Here is a 15,810-nt window from a genome sequence, read left to right on the forward strand (position 1 = left end):
TGGGAGTATTTCCATACCCCCACCCCAAATAAATGGGGACAAAGAAATTCTGCCCACCGGTGGGCAGATGGTTCAATTACCCCCAATCCACTCCCAAGGGAACAGAAAGCCTACTAGAAGCCACAGAATAAAAAATAAATATATATATATATTTTTAAAAAAAATATTTCCTGGTGTATATATATATATATATGTATATGGAAAATGTCACTTACCCAGTGTACATCTGTTCGTGGCATGAGACGCTGCAGATTCACATGCTGTGCACATCCCGCCATCTAGTGTTGGGCTCAGAGTGTTACAAGTTGTTTTTCTTCGAAGAAGTCTTTTTCGAGTCACGAGATCGAGGGACTCCTCCCCTTTCGGCTCCATTGTACATGGGCGTCGACTCCATCTTAGATTGTTTTCCCCGCAGAGGGTGAGGTAGGAGTTGTGTATATAGTAAAAGTGCCCATGCAACGGAGTAAATATGTATGTACATAATGTGTTTAAAAGTGATATATTTACAAATTTACAAATGTACAAGTCTAATTTTTTCTCAACTTAAAACGGCTACAGGCTCCTGGGGACGTGGGAGGGCGCATGTGAATCTGCAGCGTCTCATGCCACGAACAGATGTACACTGGGTAAGTGACATTTTCCATTCAATGGCATGTGTAGCTGCAGATACACATGCTGTGCATAGACTAGTAAGCAGTTATCTCCCCAAAAGCGGTGGTTCAGCCTGTAGGAGTTGAAGTTGTTTGAAATAAAGTCCGTAATACTGCTTGTCATACTGTGGCTTGCTGTGTTGTTAACACATCCAGCAGTAATGCTTGGTAAATGTATGAGGCGTAGACCATGTGGCTGCCTTACAGGTTTCAGTCATTGGTATGTTTCCTAGAAAGGCCATGGTAGCACCTTTCTTTCTAGTTGAGTGTGCCTTTGGTGTAATAGGCAGTTCTCTTTTTGCTTTTATATAACAGGTTTGAATACATTTAACTATCCATCTGGCAATGCCTTGTTTGGATATTGGATTCCCTGTATGAGGTTTTTGGAATGCAACAAACAATTGTTTTGTTTTGCGAATTTGTTTTGTTCTATGTAGTACATTAGTGCTCTTTTAATGTCTAATGTATGTAACGCTCTCTCAGCTACAGAATCTGGTTCTGGAAAGAATACTGGGAGTTCCACTGTTTGATTTAAGTGGAACGGTGATATGACTTTAGGTAAGAATTTAGGATTTGTTCGTAGAACTACTTTATGTTTGTGTATCTGAATAAAGGGTTCTTGTATAGTAAATGCTTGTATTTCACTTACTCTTCTGAGAGATGTGATAGCTATCAGAAATGCTACTTTCCATGTTAAGTACTGTATCTCACATGAGTGCATGGGTCCAAAAGGTGGACCCATAAGTCGTGTTAAGACAATGTTGAGGTTCCACGAAGGAACTGGTGGTGTTCTTGGTGGGATAATTCTTTTTAGACCCTCTATAAATGCTTTTATGACTGGGATCCTGAATAATGAAGCTGAGTGCGTAAATTGCAGATAAGCTGAAATTGTGGTGAGATGTATTTTAATGGATGAAAAAGCTAACTTTGACTTTTGTAAGTGTAGTAGGTAGCTAACGATGTCTTTAGCAGATGCATGTAATGGTTGAATTTGATTATTATGGCAGTAATAAACAAATCTTTTCCACTTATTTGCATAGCAGTGTCTTGTGGTTGGTTTTCTAGCTTGTTTTATGACCTCCATACATTCCTGTGTAAGGTCTAGATGTCCGAATTCTAAGACTTCAGGAGCCAAATTGCTAGATTCAGCGATGCTGGATTTGGGTGTCTGATCTGTTGCTTGTGTTGAGTTAACAGATCTGGTCTGTTTGGTAGTTTGATATGGGGCACTACTGAGAGGTCTAGTAGTGTGGTGTACCAAGGTTGTTGTGCCCAAGTTGGTGCTATTAGTATGAGTTTGAGTTTGTTTTGACTCAATTTGTTTACTAGATATGGAAGGAGTGGGAGAGGGGGAAAAGCGTATGCAAATATCCCTGACCAACTCATCCATAACGCATTGCCCTGAGAGTGAGCCTCTGGGTACCTGGATGCGAAGTTTTGGCATTTTGCGTTTTCTTTTGTTGCAAATAGGTCTATTTGCGGTGTTCCCCACCTTTGGAAGTAAGTCTTTAGTAGTTGGGGATGAATTTCCCATTCGTGGATTTGTTGGTGATCCCGAGAGAGATTGTCTGCTAACTGGTTTTGAATTCCAGGTATGAACTGCGCTATTAGGCGAATGTGGTTGTGAATCGCCACATGCCATATTTTCTGTGCCAAGGGACACAACTGTGTTGAGTGTGTTCCTCCCTGTTTGTTCAGATAATACATTGTTGTCATGTTGTCTGTTTTGACAAGAATGTGTTTGTGGGTTATTATAGGTTGAAATGCTTTCAGCGCTAGAAATACTGCTAGTAGTTCTAAGTGATTTATGTGAAGCTGTCTCTGCTGAGTGTCCCATTGCCCTTGGATGCTGTGTTGGTTGAGGTGTGCTCCCCACCCTATCCTGGAGGCATCCGTTGTGATTACGTATTGAGGCACTGGGTCTTGAAAAGGCCGCCCTCTGTTTAAATTTATAGTGTTCCACCATTGAAGCGAGGTGTATGTTTGGCGGTCTATCAACACTAGATCTTGAAGTTGACCCTGTGCTTGTGACCATTGTGATGCTTGGCACTGTTGTAAGGGCCGCATGTGCAATCTTGCGTTTGGGACAATGGCTATGCATGAGGACATCATGCCTAGTAATTTCATCACTAATTTTACCTGTAACTTTTGTTTTGGGTGCATGGCTTGTATTATGTTTTGAAATGCCTGTACCCTTTGTGGACTTGGAGTGGCAATCCCTTTTGTTGTGTTGATTGTTGCTCCTAAGTATTGTTGTATTTGACATGGCTGTAGGTGTGATTTGTTGTAGTTGAGTGAGAAACCTAGCTTGTGAAGGGTTTCTATGACATACTTTGTGTGTTGTGAACACCGTTCTTGCGTATTGGTTGTGATTAACCAATCGTCTAGGTACCTTTCTGATGAATTGGTACTAGCTCTTTTGCATCTTTTTGCAACAACGCTTGGACCTCCAGTTGTAAGAGATCCATGTGTTGTTTGGACATGTTGTGTGTTTTCGGTGGGACATTTGGAGGGAATTGTAGAAATTCTATGCAATAACCATGCTGGATAACGGCTAGGACCCACGTGTCTGTTGTTATTTCTTCCCAGTTGTTGTAGACATTGGTTAGCCTCCCCCCCACTGGTGTTATGTGTTGGGGATTTATGATGTTGAAGTCACTGTTTATTTTGTGGAGTTTTGGGACTCTGGAACTTCCCTCTACTCTTTGGGAACTGTCCTCCTCTGTATTGTCCCCGAAAACTTCCCCGCTGATATTGACTTTGATAAGTGGGTCTTGTTTGTGAGGGTTCTGTGCTCTGTCCCCGAAACCCCCCTCGAAAATGTGATTTCCGAAAAGTGCCTCTGCTCTGTGGGGAGTAGAGTGCGCCCATGGCTTTGGCCGTATCTGTGCCCTTTTTAAGTTTTTCGATAGCAGTGTCCACCTCCGGCCCAAACAACTGCTGTCCGTTAAAGGGCATATTCAGGACCGCTTGTTGTATTTCCGGCTTGAATCCTGAGGTTCGTAGCCATGCGTGCCTCCGTATGGTCACTGCTGTATTTACAGTCCTAGCAGCTGTGTCGGCTGCATCCATTGCTGAACGTATCTGATTGTTCGAGATACTCTGGCCTTCCTCCACCACTTGTTGTGCTCTTTTTTGGAACTCTTTGGGCAGGTGTTCTATGAAATGTTGCATTTCGTCCCAATGAGCCCTATCATATCTCGCCAGCAATGCCTGTGAGTTGGCAATGCGCCATTGGTTGGCTGCCTGTGCCGCAACCCTTTTCCCTGCTGCGTCAAACTTGCGACTTTCTTTGTCTGGAGGTGGGGCATCTCCTGAGGTGTGTGAGTTCGCCCTTTTGTGAGCTGCCCCTACTACCACTGAGTCTGGTGTTAATTGCTGCGTGATGTACACAGGGTCTGTTGGTGGCGGTTTGTACTTTTTCTCCACCCTTGGAGTAATGGCCCTGCCCTTCACAGGCTTCTGAAACACTTGTTTGGAGTGTTTGAGCATTCCTGGTAACATAGGGAGACTCCAGTACTGGCTATGTGTGGACGAAAGTGTATTGAAGAGAAAGTCATCCTCTATAGGTTCTGCGTGCAGGGTGACATTATGAAACGCAGCTGCTCTTGATACCACCTGTGTGTAGGCAGTGCTGTCCTCAGGTGGTTACGGTCTCGCTGGATAACAGTCGGGACGGTTATCTGATACAGGCGCATCCTAAAGATCCCATGCGTCGGGATCATCCTGACTCATCCCTGTATGAGTTTGGGACTGCCTCATTGGTGGAGTGGCTACCGGTGATGGTTGTGGTGAGCGTTGTGGAGATGGTGGCGGAGTCACTTGTCTTGCCACCTTTGCCTGTGGCTGCTTGTCTTTCTCTTGGAAGGCAAGTTTTCTTTTCATTCTGATTGGAGGGAGAGTACTGATCTTCCCTGTGTCTTTTTGAATGTGGAGCCTTCTTTGAGTGTAATCTGGCTCCCCTGCCTCTAGTTCCTGTCTGAATCTGTGTCCTTGTATCTGTGAGGACAGGCCCTGTTCCTCTGTGTAGGAACTCGATTTCGGTTCCGAAGCCGGATGTTTCGGTATGGAAACTTTTTCGGCAGTCTTTTTCGGCTCCGAAGACACTTTTTTGTTTTTCAGCGTACTGATCTCTCGATGCCGACTCATTTCGCTGCCGCCATCTCGGTGTCGAGATTGCTCTGACCCGGTGTCTCGGGGTCGAGTCTGCTCTGTGCCGGTATCTCGACTGGAGTCAGATGACTTCGACACATGCATGCCCTTTTTCGGTGCCGATGGTCGGTCACCTATTTTTTGGGTTAAGCCATGGCCTACTGGCGGTGGCGTCCCCTGGGCTTTAGCGGTTTTTCGGTGAGTTTTGTGTTGTGACGTCTTACTCACGGTTTTCGGCGTCTGTTCGGGATCGACCTCGTCTGAATCCACGATGGAGAAGGTTTCTTCCTCTTCCTCCAAATGTTGTTGACCTGTCGGCACAGACGCCATTTGTAGTCTTCTTGCTCTTCGGTCTCTTAACGTCTTCCTCGACCGAAACGCTCGACAGGCCTCACAGGTATCCTCTTTGTGTTCTGGAGACAGACACAAATTACAGACCAGATGCTGATCTGTATAAGGATACTTGTTGTGACATTCGGGGCAGAAGCGTAATGGGGTCCGTTCCATTAGCCTTGAAGACGCACGTGGTCGGGCTGACCAGACCCCGCCGGGGAATCGAAAACCCCGAAGGGCCACCGGAGCTCTTCAAAATTCGGTGTTGATCCGTTGTAACTAACCAGATACCGAACGCAAACAATACCGTCGAATTTTCCGAGATTTTAACTAACTTTCCGAACCGAAACGCGGAGCGAAAAGGAACACGTCCGAACCCGATGACGGAAAGAAAACAATCTAAGATGGAGTCGACGCCCATGCGCAATGGAGCCGAAAGGGGAGGAGTCCCTCGATCTTGTGAATTGAAAAAGACTTCTTTGAAGAAAAACAACTTGTAACACTCCAAGCCCAACACTAGATGGCAGGATGTGTACAGCATGTGTATCTGCAGCTACACATGCCATTGAACATATATATATATATATATATATATATACAGGGAGTGCAGAATTATTAGGCAAATGAGTATTTTGACCACATCATCCTCTTTATGCATGTTGTCTTACTCCAAGCTGTATAGGCTCGAAAGCCTACTACCAATGAAGCATATTAGGTGATGTGCATCTCTGTAATGAGAAGGGGTGTGGTCTAATGACATCAACACCCTATATCAGGTGTGCATAATTATTAGGCAACTTCCTTTCCTTTGGCAAAATGGGTCAAAAGAAGGACTTGACAGGCTCAGAAAAGTAAAAAATAGTGAGATATCTTGCAGAGGGATGCAGCACTCTTAAAATTGCAAAGCTTCTGAAGCGTGATCATCGAACAATCAAGCGTTTCATTCAAAATAGTCAACAGGGTCGCAAGAAGTGTGTGGAAAAACCAAGGCGCAAAATAACTGCCCATGAACTGAGAAAAGTCAAGCGTGCAGCTGCCACGATGCCACTTGCCACCAGTTTGGCCATATTTCAGAGCTGCAACATCACTGGAGTGCCCAAAAGCACAAGGTGTGCAATACTCAGAGACATGGCCAAGGTAAGAAAGGCTGAAAGACGACCACCACTGAACAAGACACACAAGCTGAAACGTCAAGACTGGGCCAAGAAATATCTCAAGACTGATTTTTCTAAGGTTTTATGGACTGATGAAATGAGAGTGAGTCTTGATGGGCCAGATGGATGGGCCCGTGGCTGGATTGGTAAAGGGCAGAGAGCTCCAGTCCGACTCAGACGCCAGCAAAGTGGAGGTGGAGTACTGGTTTGGGCTGGTATCATCAAAGATGAGCTTGTGGGGCCTTTTCGGGTTGAGGATGGAGTCAAGCTCAACTCCCAGTCCTACTGCCAGTTCCTGGAAGACACCTTCTTCAAGCAGTGGTACAGGAAGAAGTCTGCATCCTTCAAGAAAAACATGATTTTCATGCAGGACAATGCTCCATCACACGCGTCCAAGTACTCCACAGCGTGGCTGGCAAGAAAGGGTATAAAAGAAGGAAATCTAATGACATGGCCTCCTTGTTCACCTGATCTGAACCCCATTGAGAACCTGTGGTCCATCATCAAATGTGAGATTTACAAGGAGGGAAAACAGTACACCTCTCTGAACAGTGTCTGGGAGGCTGTGGTTGCTGCTGCACGCAATGTTGATGGTGAACAGATCAAAACACTGACAGAATCCATGGATGGCAGACTTTTGAGTGTCCTTGCAAAGAAAGGTGGCTATATTGGTCACTGATTTGTTTTTGTTTTGTTTTTTAATGTCAGAAATGTATATTTGTGAATGTTGAGATGTTATATTGGTTTCACTGGTAATAATAAATAATTGAAATGGGTATATATTTGTTTTTTGTTAAGTTGCCTAATAATTATGCACAGTAATAGTCACCTGCACACACAGATATCCCCCTAACATAGCTAAAACTAAAAACAAACTAAAAACTACTTCCAAAAATATTCAGCTTTGATATTAATGAGTTTTTTGGGTTCATTGAGAACATGGTTGTTGTTCAATAATAAAATTAATCCTCAAAAATACAACTTGCCTAATAATTCTGCACTCCCTGTATATATATACTGCCAACCAGTATGGGCATGGTTATGCCCACACCCGAACTGAAGGGGGTAACAGTCTTTCAGCTATCCCCCCGCACACTAAAAGATCTTATCCCAATGGCAAGCAAGAGGACATTTGATTATTTTGGGTTTTGTTTTTACTTTGGGCCACGAGAGCTTGTTTAACTCTCAAAATCGTCCCACTCAGAATGTGAGGGCTGCACTGTTTGGACTTTGGGACGCTGCCATGTAGAAAAATCTACGAGACCTAGACACATCTGAAAACTAAACATCTGGGTGAGTCCAGGGTGGTGTGCTTCACATGCACTGCACCATTTTCTTACCCACAATGCCCTGCAAACCTCCAACTTTGCTTGAAATCACATATTTTCCCCACATTTTTATGATGGAACCTTATGGAATCTGCAGGAATTCACAAAATTCCTATCACCCAGCATTGTCTCATCTATACTGATAAAAAATCTGCCCCACTTGTCAGTCTAAAAATGCTTTTTTTTCCAAACTGCCCTTTTGGACCCGCTTTGGTTTCCCCTCAATTTCAATTTTGGGCTCTTCCCTGTCACAGGCACTTGGCCCACCTACCCAAGTGAGGTATCATTTTTATCGGGAGACTGAGGGGAACGTTGTGTGGTAGGAAATTTGTGCTGGTGCGGTGATCTCACACAGGAATGGGGGAAAATTTTATTTTTTAGATAAATTTGAGGTTTGCTGAGGATTCTGGGTAAGAAAACACTTGGAGATCCATGCAATTCACACCTCCCTGAACTCCCTCAGGAGTCTAGTTTTCAGAAATGTCTGGGTTTGGTAGGTTTCCCTATATAGCTGCTGAGCCCAGGACCAAAAACGGAGGTGCCCCCCAGCAAATACAGGTAGTTTTGTAATTTTGATGTGTCCACGTAGTGTTTTGGGGCATTTCATGTCGCAGGCACTGGGCCTACCCACACAAGTGAGGTACCATTTTTATCGGGAGACCTGGGGAAATGCTGGGTGGAAGGAAGCGTGTGGCTCCCCTCAGATTCCAGAACTTTGCGGCACTGAAATGTGAGAAAAAAAGAGTTTTTTTTGCCAAATCCTGAGATTTGCTAAGGATTCTGGGCAACAGAACTGGGTGAGAGTGCCACAAGTTACCCCATCCTGGTTTCCCCTAGGAGTCTAGTTTTAATAAATGTCCAGGTTTGCTATGTTTCCCTGGTGCCGGCTGAGCTAGAGGGCAAAATCCACAGCTAGGCACTTTCCAAAAAACACGTCAGTTGTCAAAGTAAAATTTTGATGTGCCCATGTTGCGTTTCAAGGCAATTCCTGTCGCGGGCACTAGGCCTACCAACACAAGTGAGGCACCATTTTTATTGGGAGGTTTGGGGGAATACTGGGTGGAAGGAAATTTGTGGCTCCTCTCGGAATCTAGAAATTTCTATCACTTAAATGTGAGGAAAAAGTGTATTTTTGCCAAATTGTGAGGTTTGCAAAGGATTGATTCTGGGTAACAGAACCTGGTGAGAGTCCCACAAGTCACTCCATCCTGGATTCCCCAAAGTGTCTAGTTTAAAAAAATGCACAGGCTTTTCCCCAGGTGCCGGCTGAGCTGGAGGCCAAAAACCACAGCTAGGCACTTTCCAAAAAGCACATGAGATTTCAATGTAAAAATGTGATGTGTTCATGCTGCATTTCCTTTCGTGGGCCCTAGGCCTACCCACACAAGTGATATACCAATTTTATCGGGAGACTAGGGGGAACACAGAATAGCAGGACAAGTGTTTTTGCCTTTGTCTTTTTCTAAATTTTTTCCTTCAAAAAGTAAGACTTGTAACTGTTGACAAGGTCTTTGGACATGGAGGACCTACTTCCACTCTTGTTTTGGAAGTAGTGGCTTGCTGTATTCTGCAGTGGTGGTCAGAAGGTTGCACTTTGCTGGGTGGTGGTCAGAAGGTTTACAGCTCAACTCTGAGCTACTACTCAGTTCAGGGACAACAGCACAACCATGATGTCATGCTTTCTGCTACCTCAAGTATCAGGACAGTGGCAATAAATAATAATGTGCCTCGAGATCCAATCACCTCACATAAAGCCCTGCCCAATAGTCCAGTTCTTTTTATTACGCCCGACAATCTGGAAGCACATCCCTTGGAGTTGCATACCTTCAAAGAGTGAACAGGGGGTCATATAATTAACATCTTTGGAGATATGTGGACCCCATGCACAGGCCAAAAAAAGGGCCATGCACTCTGGTTTTTAAACTGATCTGCCTACAGACATAGATTAACTCGGTGAATCTGTGAGTTTGTGTCTGACCTTTATAAAGTAAGGTCAGAAACATGAAGAGGCACAGTTGTTCATTGAGGTCAACTATAAGCATAGCTGCCAGATTCTCAACAGCTTGGTGGTAAACATTTAGGCAATTCCTAGAAGATGGCGATAGCATAACAGATAACCTGTTAAACTGCTTTTTCAAATGTGTAACAAGGAGAAGTGGGATAATTTTCATCAGTCTCTTAAAGGGGCCAAAAATGGTTAACACAACTACAATTACTTAAGAAACTGTGATAGGGTTCCTGTGGCATAGATTCCTTCCATTACCCTCTCCAGCTTCTACAGTATTCTTATTCTGCATCTTCTTGCCTGTCGCCCAAATGCCGACTACACCTCCAGCTGTCAGAGCAGTCCACAATTTAGAATAAATGAGCAAACCACCTGAAGAAAGTCTAGCACTGGACGACCACAATTAACTCTGCCTTATTGGTCAGAAGTATGGCTCTGTTTCTCACGAATGTGTATCGGTAGCTGCAGTTGTACTTATTAGGTTTGACCACTACATCGTAATATACATACATGAGTCTTCTGAGAAAATGAGCTATCCAAGCTACGAAGAACTTGGCTCAGTTTTCATCTCCGAGATACTCATCTGATAATACTGAGGGCGAAGCAGAGGAGAGTTTTCAAGGACCAAGACAAGTCATTTTAAGAGATTATTTCTTTAAATGCAGATTCATTATTTGCAGAGGCTCCATCTTATACGGAGGTAGTCCACCATGACAGATGACGGGTATGTGTAGGTTACTTCTCTCTAGGGAGATCAGAGGTTTTTCACAGGAGGGCTTATCCTCCTCATGATTCAATATGGACGGACAAAAAACAGGCCTTCCGGTTGATGAAAGCATCAACACTTTGACATGCCAAAGGTTTCTGAAAAAAAGCAGTTTGCTTTTTTGTAAGCAAAACCCTCACCCACCAGGGTTACCCGTGGATGGCATGCTTCATCATAGGGTTTCTTCCACCAGATGCATTGGACTTCCAGACTATGCAATGTCTTCTCAACCAAAGAAGGATAAAGGGAAAATGTTGAATGAAAAATATTCTCTTTTAAATGTAACGCAGGCTGTACTTTTGGGATGAATAAAGGAGAAGTCCTGACAGTTCCCATATGATCCTGGACAATATTATGGCCACTGAGAAATAAGCCCTAAATGAAGCGAGTATAAAGTCGCCTGAGGCATCAGCTTAAATGGTTTATGCATCACCCTATCAGGACCAGGTCCTTAACAGGACACCGATCAAGAGGAAAGGGATACATTAGGTCCTTTAGATATCTTGTGATGGCTTTGCTGGCAGTAGATAAATATTTCCCTAAATTGTATTGCTACTCCCCATCAAACAGGAAATAAGCTTGAATGGTGCCCAGCTGCAATTCTTATCTCTGTCAGGTTATATTAAGAAGTCATTACATTGTATACGAAGCTGGTAATGGAATTATTAAAATATTTACAGCAGATGATATTACCATCAGGAATCTCTGGTCTGATCAGACTGATGATCGTCAAACGAACTGAATGGAATAAACTCAACCATTTGCTTTTGTACTAAATTCTAGTGAATACCACTTCTGGTGAAGAAGTTCTTAGGAGCCATAACGACATTTAAGTTCTTTGAGATACCTTGCTGTCCAAAGTTTAGCTCGTCAAAAACCACACACACCACCAATGAGGTGAGTGGGACTATGGCAGTAGAAGGGCATTACTTGAACTGATCCACCTCAGTTAAAAGCGTGGTGACCTGGTGGTGTTCTTCACTGATGTGGGGTCTCCTCCACAAAGGAGCAGCAGACTGATGAAACAAGCTATATGATATAGGTGAATTACTGCAGACTAGTGAGCACATGCTATATAGATGGCAACACCAGGTCTAGTTTGTTATTGTGCAACATTGTAGTAATACATGTTTGGCATGCCATTGTTGAGAATGAATGATGTGAAAGTTTGTTCCCCTGGCAACTGATGAGCCTCCAACTACTTTCCTTGTAACTGCCCAATGTCAAATTATGTGTGCCTTTCTAGAAGGGTGACAGTTTTGTTATCTGATTTATTGAGAGTAACTGATGTAGTTTTGTCTATTACGGTTTGCACCACCTGTTCACATATGAGTGGCTGAACTATTTTTATACCCAAACTATCCGTAGATCAATGAGATTATTATGATGCAAAGTTGTCTCTAGGGACCAGTGGCCCTTGACTGCCAGCTTTCTCTGCCTGTATGTATGTCAGGCAATTACTCTGATGGTCACTCCAGAGGCTAGGTCTGAGACAGGTTTCCTGTGAGTAACAATTGTGGTGTTGGTTTCCACCACTGTAAATAAACAAGCACTGGTTGTTACACAAGCACCAACTCATCCCAGTCTACCAACACATGCGACCACTCACTTGTTAAAAAAAAAAACCTCCTAATGTGGGTACATATGGGATAGATTTTGAGGCAACAGGTGAATGCCGAAAGCGATCAAGTTAAAATTCTGAAATACCAGAAGTTCCACCACTGAGTCTCCACCACTTGCATAGATTGAATATTCACCTTCACAATTTAGTCTCAGGTGCCAAAACTGACACTCGAGGTAGAATTTAACCATCAATAAATGGCACTAAATACCCAACAAAAAGAGAGAAAAAAATAACTTATTTGAGATTTATTCTATACAACCTGCTTTACACGCACCTGTAATGCTGAAATTGTCTAGTTCTAATGAGTTTTCTGCTATAGAATCATTTTTGTCCTCCTTTTCTGTGGAGCTGGGGCAACAGAGTAATTGAAGTTTCTTGAAGTCTCCTCTATTTGGGGATCTCGGCTATGTATATCCTTTTTTAACCACCTCAAGCCGGAGATATGCTCCAGGGGACTGTTGCAAGTGTCATACCAACTCCACCTTCATCTATGTCTGAAATGCTTTACTGGCATAAATAAGGTGCTTTTCCTAGCCCAACAAAAAAATGGTGATTATAGGCACAGCATCTGCAAAAGTCGGTACCTTAAAGAACATTCTTTTAGATTAAGCCTACGAGGCTTAAAATGCTGAGGTAAGGCTCCGAGTTACAAAAAGCATCCCAGATACATTTTTAGAAGATGATTAAAAAAAAAATTGAAAAGGTATATCAGCAGCCACAATTAATACGACCAATGGCACAACTCTGATCCATGAAGACCAGTGGAATAAATTAAGGGAAAGGGCGAGACAAAAAAGAAACATGCACAAATAGGTCGGAAGGATTCGAAAATAAATTTGGTTTGGCATGGCCATGGGTGTTTTACCAGCAATAGACTCACATTGTTCCTACAGACATAAGGGAGCTGAATGTAGTAGAGTCAAATACACTTCCACTGACTATGGGCACACTCCACAACTCTGAATTAAGTTTAAAAAAGAAGGGGATAATGGTAGAACATGGACTATAAGAGTAGTGTACCTGTTTATGCTTATTTTGTCTTGAGATAGAAGACCAATTACTGATTGAACCTAGGCTATCTGTTCAAATCCCAGTGCCTTTCCAAGGTAAAAAAAGATTAGCATTATAGCTGGAAAAATACAGCACTACGAATAAGCAAGGCTACGGTCTCTTAAGAATAGTACCATTGTTTCAGGTCCCTTCCCATTCTTACTTTTTTCCTGTCCGTTACTCACTAGAGCACCAGATAACAGCACATGTAAAACAATTTCTCAGAAATAAAGTAGAATATGGGAACTTAGACCAGCTCAGATACTGCCCAAGTAATAATTTGTTAGTGTGCCGATTTTTGTAGGCAATGCTATTCTAGAGTGCAGATCAGATGGATTTCTAAATGCCTTCCTGTAAAAGTGTTCTGCTTACGGTGTTATGTCACGCCACAGAGAAATGTAAATTCAACCAAAAAAGGGGCAGCATTTTCTTACCCGAACAGTTCCCTCAGAGCTGAGCTGCTTTCGTGGCTTCTCGGGCTCTGCCCGTGTACCATCTGGGTATGCATGTAAGTAAAGGCACTTTCCCCCAAACGGGCAGGTTCCTTTCCCTTGTTCAAAATATTTGCAGGCCTTTTTACTTCAGGAAGAAACAAGAATACTTTTAGTGCATTCATATTAGTTCAGACTTTTGTATGCTATAAGCTAATAAAACATTTTCCTATGTACACTTTATGCTTTAGAATGCCTTTTACCAAATTATTTTACTGATATGGCCTTTTCTATGTAGTGGGATGTGGCTAAGAACATCGTAACTGAAACTGATTCAGCAGGATCTACTTTGTCAAAGTGACAAAGTTCCAAAAAGAAGTGCAGCAGTACTGCATGATATAAAGCACCCATCTCTACAATGAACGGAAGCTAAGCATTTGGATACTGCAAAGTAGAAGCATAAGAAGCATCAATGGAAAAGTTACTTACCTTCAGTAACGCCTTTGCAGATTCTTTACCTTAGAATTTCCCCAGGCGTCAGTCTGGGTCCGGAAATCTTTCTCAAGCAGTACCCCTGCGTGCCTTTAGGGGTATAGATCAGCTCTGTGCCCGTTGTTGTAACTGTCCGCACCAGATAGGACGTCGCAGGCCTTACTTACATAGGTGCCACCCCAGCGGGTTGATGTAGGTTTCTTTTCACAACTTTCCACTCCAAAAGTGCAGAGCCATGAAGAATGCTGACCACTGGTTCATCAAAACTAGAGCCCTGAAAGGGGAGTCTCTGTCCCTAGAAATCCACAGAGTGAGGAGGATAGGTGGGTCGGTAAGGAATCAGCAACTAGATATTGTCTCTACCAGATAAGGTGTTACCGAAGGTAAGTAACTTGTCCATCTAATAGAGACAACTATTTAGAGATTCTTTACTTTCGAATCGATACCCAAGCAATACCACCTCCCGAGGTGGGCCTGCGAACTAAGATCATACTAGAAAGCACAACAGGACCGAACGGTCAAAGTGCTGGTCCCTACTGTCCAGGCAGTAGTGTTTGGTAAACCTGTGCAGAGATGCCCATGTTGCCGCCTGATAGATGTCAAGTACTGGAACTCTGTGTTAACACAGTGGTCACAGATTTAGCTCTGGTAGAATGAGCATGCAAGCTGTCAGGGGGGTCCTTCTTAGCCAGTGTATAGCACATTTTAATGCAAAGGTTGACCCATCTGGAGATAATTCTCTTCTGCACTTCCCGACGTTTCTTCACACCCACATAACCAACGAAGAGTTATTCATCCACCTGGAACTCTGGTACAATCAAGGTAGAATGCCAACGCTCTTTTTGGGTCTAGGCGTTGGAATTTCTCCTCTTCTTTGCAAGGATGTGGGGTGCGTAAAAAGTAGGCAAGGTGATGGATTGGTCTACATAGAAGGGCGTTACCATTTTGATACAAAGGAGGCTCTAGTGCAAAGCACCACTTTGTCAGTATAGACAGAAAGGTAGGGTGGCTTAGATGACAGTGCCTGCAGCTCACTCGCTCACTCTGCGGACAGATGTAATTGCCAAAGGGAAGGCTGTCTTCAAAGTGAAAAGCCCAAGAGGACAAGTGTGGAGAGACTCGAAAGGAGCGCACATCAGAAATTTCAAAACTAAATTCACATCCCACTGAGGCATAAGGAATAGAGATGGAGGATACATAGGCGTACGGCCTATAAGGAACCTATTTACAATTGGAGTCTTAAATAATGAAGGTCGATCAGGCAACTACGAAAAAACAGAAATAGTAGACAGATAACCTTTGAGAGGGCCCATAGCAGAGCCCTTCTGGGCCAGAGAAATGCTAAACAACAAAACCTCGGAAAGAGTGGCAGAAAAGGGGTCTACAGACTTGTCTGTGCACCATGCCACAATTTATTTCCAACAACAGGTGCATACCGTCTTGGTGGAGGGACGCATGTCTGCCAAGATTACATCACAGACTTTAGGCGGAAGGTCAAAAGCTGTCAACTGCCACTGCTCAATCTTCACACAAGAAGGAGAAGACTGGTCAGATTCAGGTGGAGAACCCTTCCCTGCTGCTGCGACTAGATCCTCCCGAAGTGGCAGTCTGATAAAAGGAAAGATGGCCATGCTCAATAGCTCAGGATAGCATACTCCTTGTGCCCCGTCCAAAGCCAAAAGGATAATTTGGGCCTGGTTGTTCTTGACCTTCTTGAGAACTCTGGGCAGAAGTGGTATGGGCAGAAAGGTGTACAGGAGTCCTAAGTAGCACTCAAGATGAAGTGTTGACAAGAGATTGCCCCCATGGAAACTCCAATGTGCAA

The 15,810-nt window shown here is 43.6% G+C and overlaps 1 protein-coding gene across 1 annotated transcript in view; it reads right to left on the minus strand.

The window, feature by feature from the left end:
- The window catches only part of MKRN2 (makorin ring finger protein 2), a 227,283-nt gene that overhangs the window by 15,861 nt on the left and 195,612 nt on the right, over positions 1–15,810 (minus strand). Inside the window, exon 7 of the mRNA XM_069206645.1 lies at positions 13,497–13,641. Within this exon, the coding sequence (XP_069062746.1) occupies positions 13,497–13,641 (145 nt within the window). The remainder of the gene's footprint in view (positions 1–13,496; positions 13,642–15,810) is intronic.

Source organism: Pleurodeles waltl, chromosome 9 (genome assembly GCF_031143425.1).
Source record: "Pleurodeles waltl isolate 20211129_DDA chromosome 9, aPleWal1.hap1.20221129, whole genome shotgun sequence".
Classification (NCBI taxonomy): Eukaryota; Metazoa; Chordata; class Amphibia; order Caudata; family Salamandridae; genus Pleurodeles; species Pleurodeles waltl.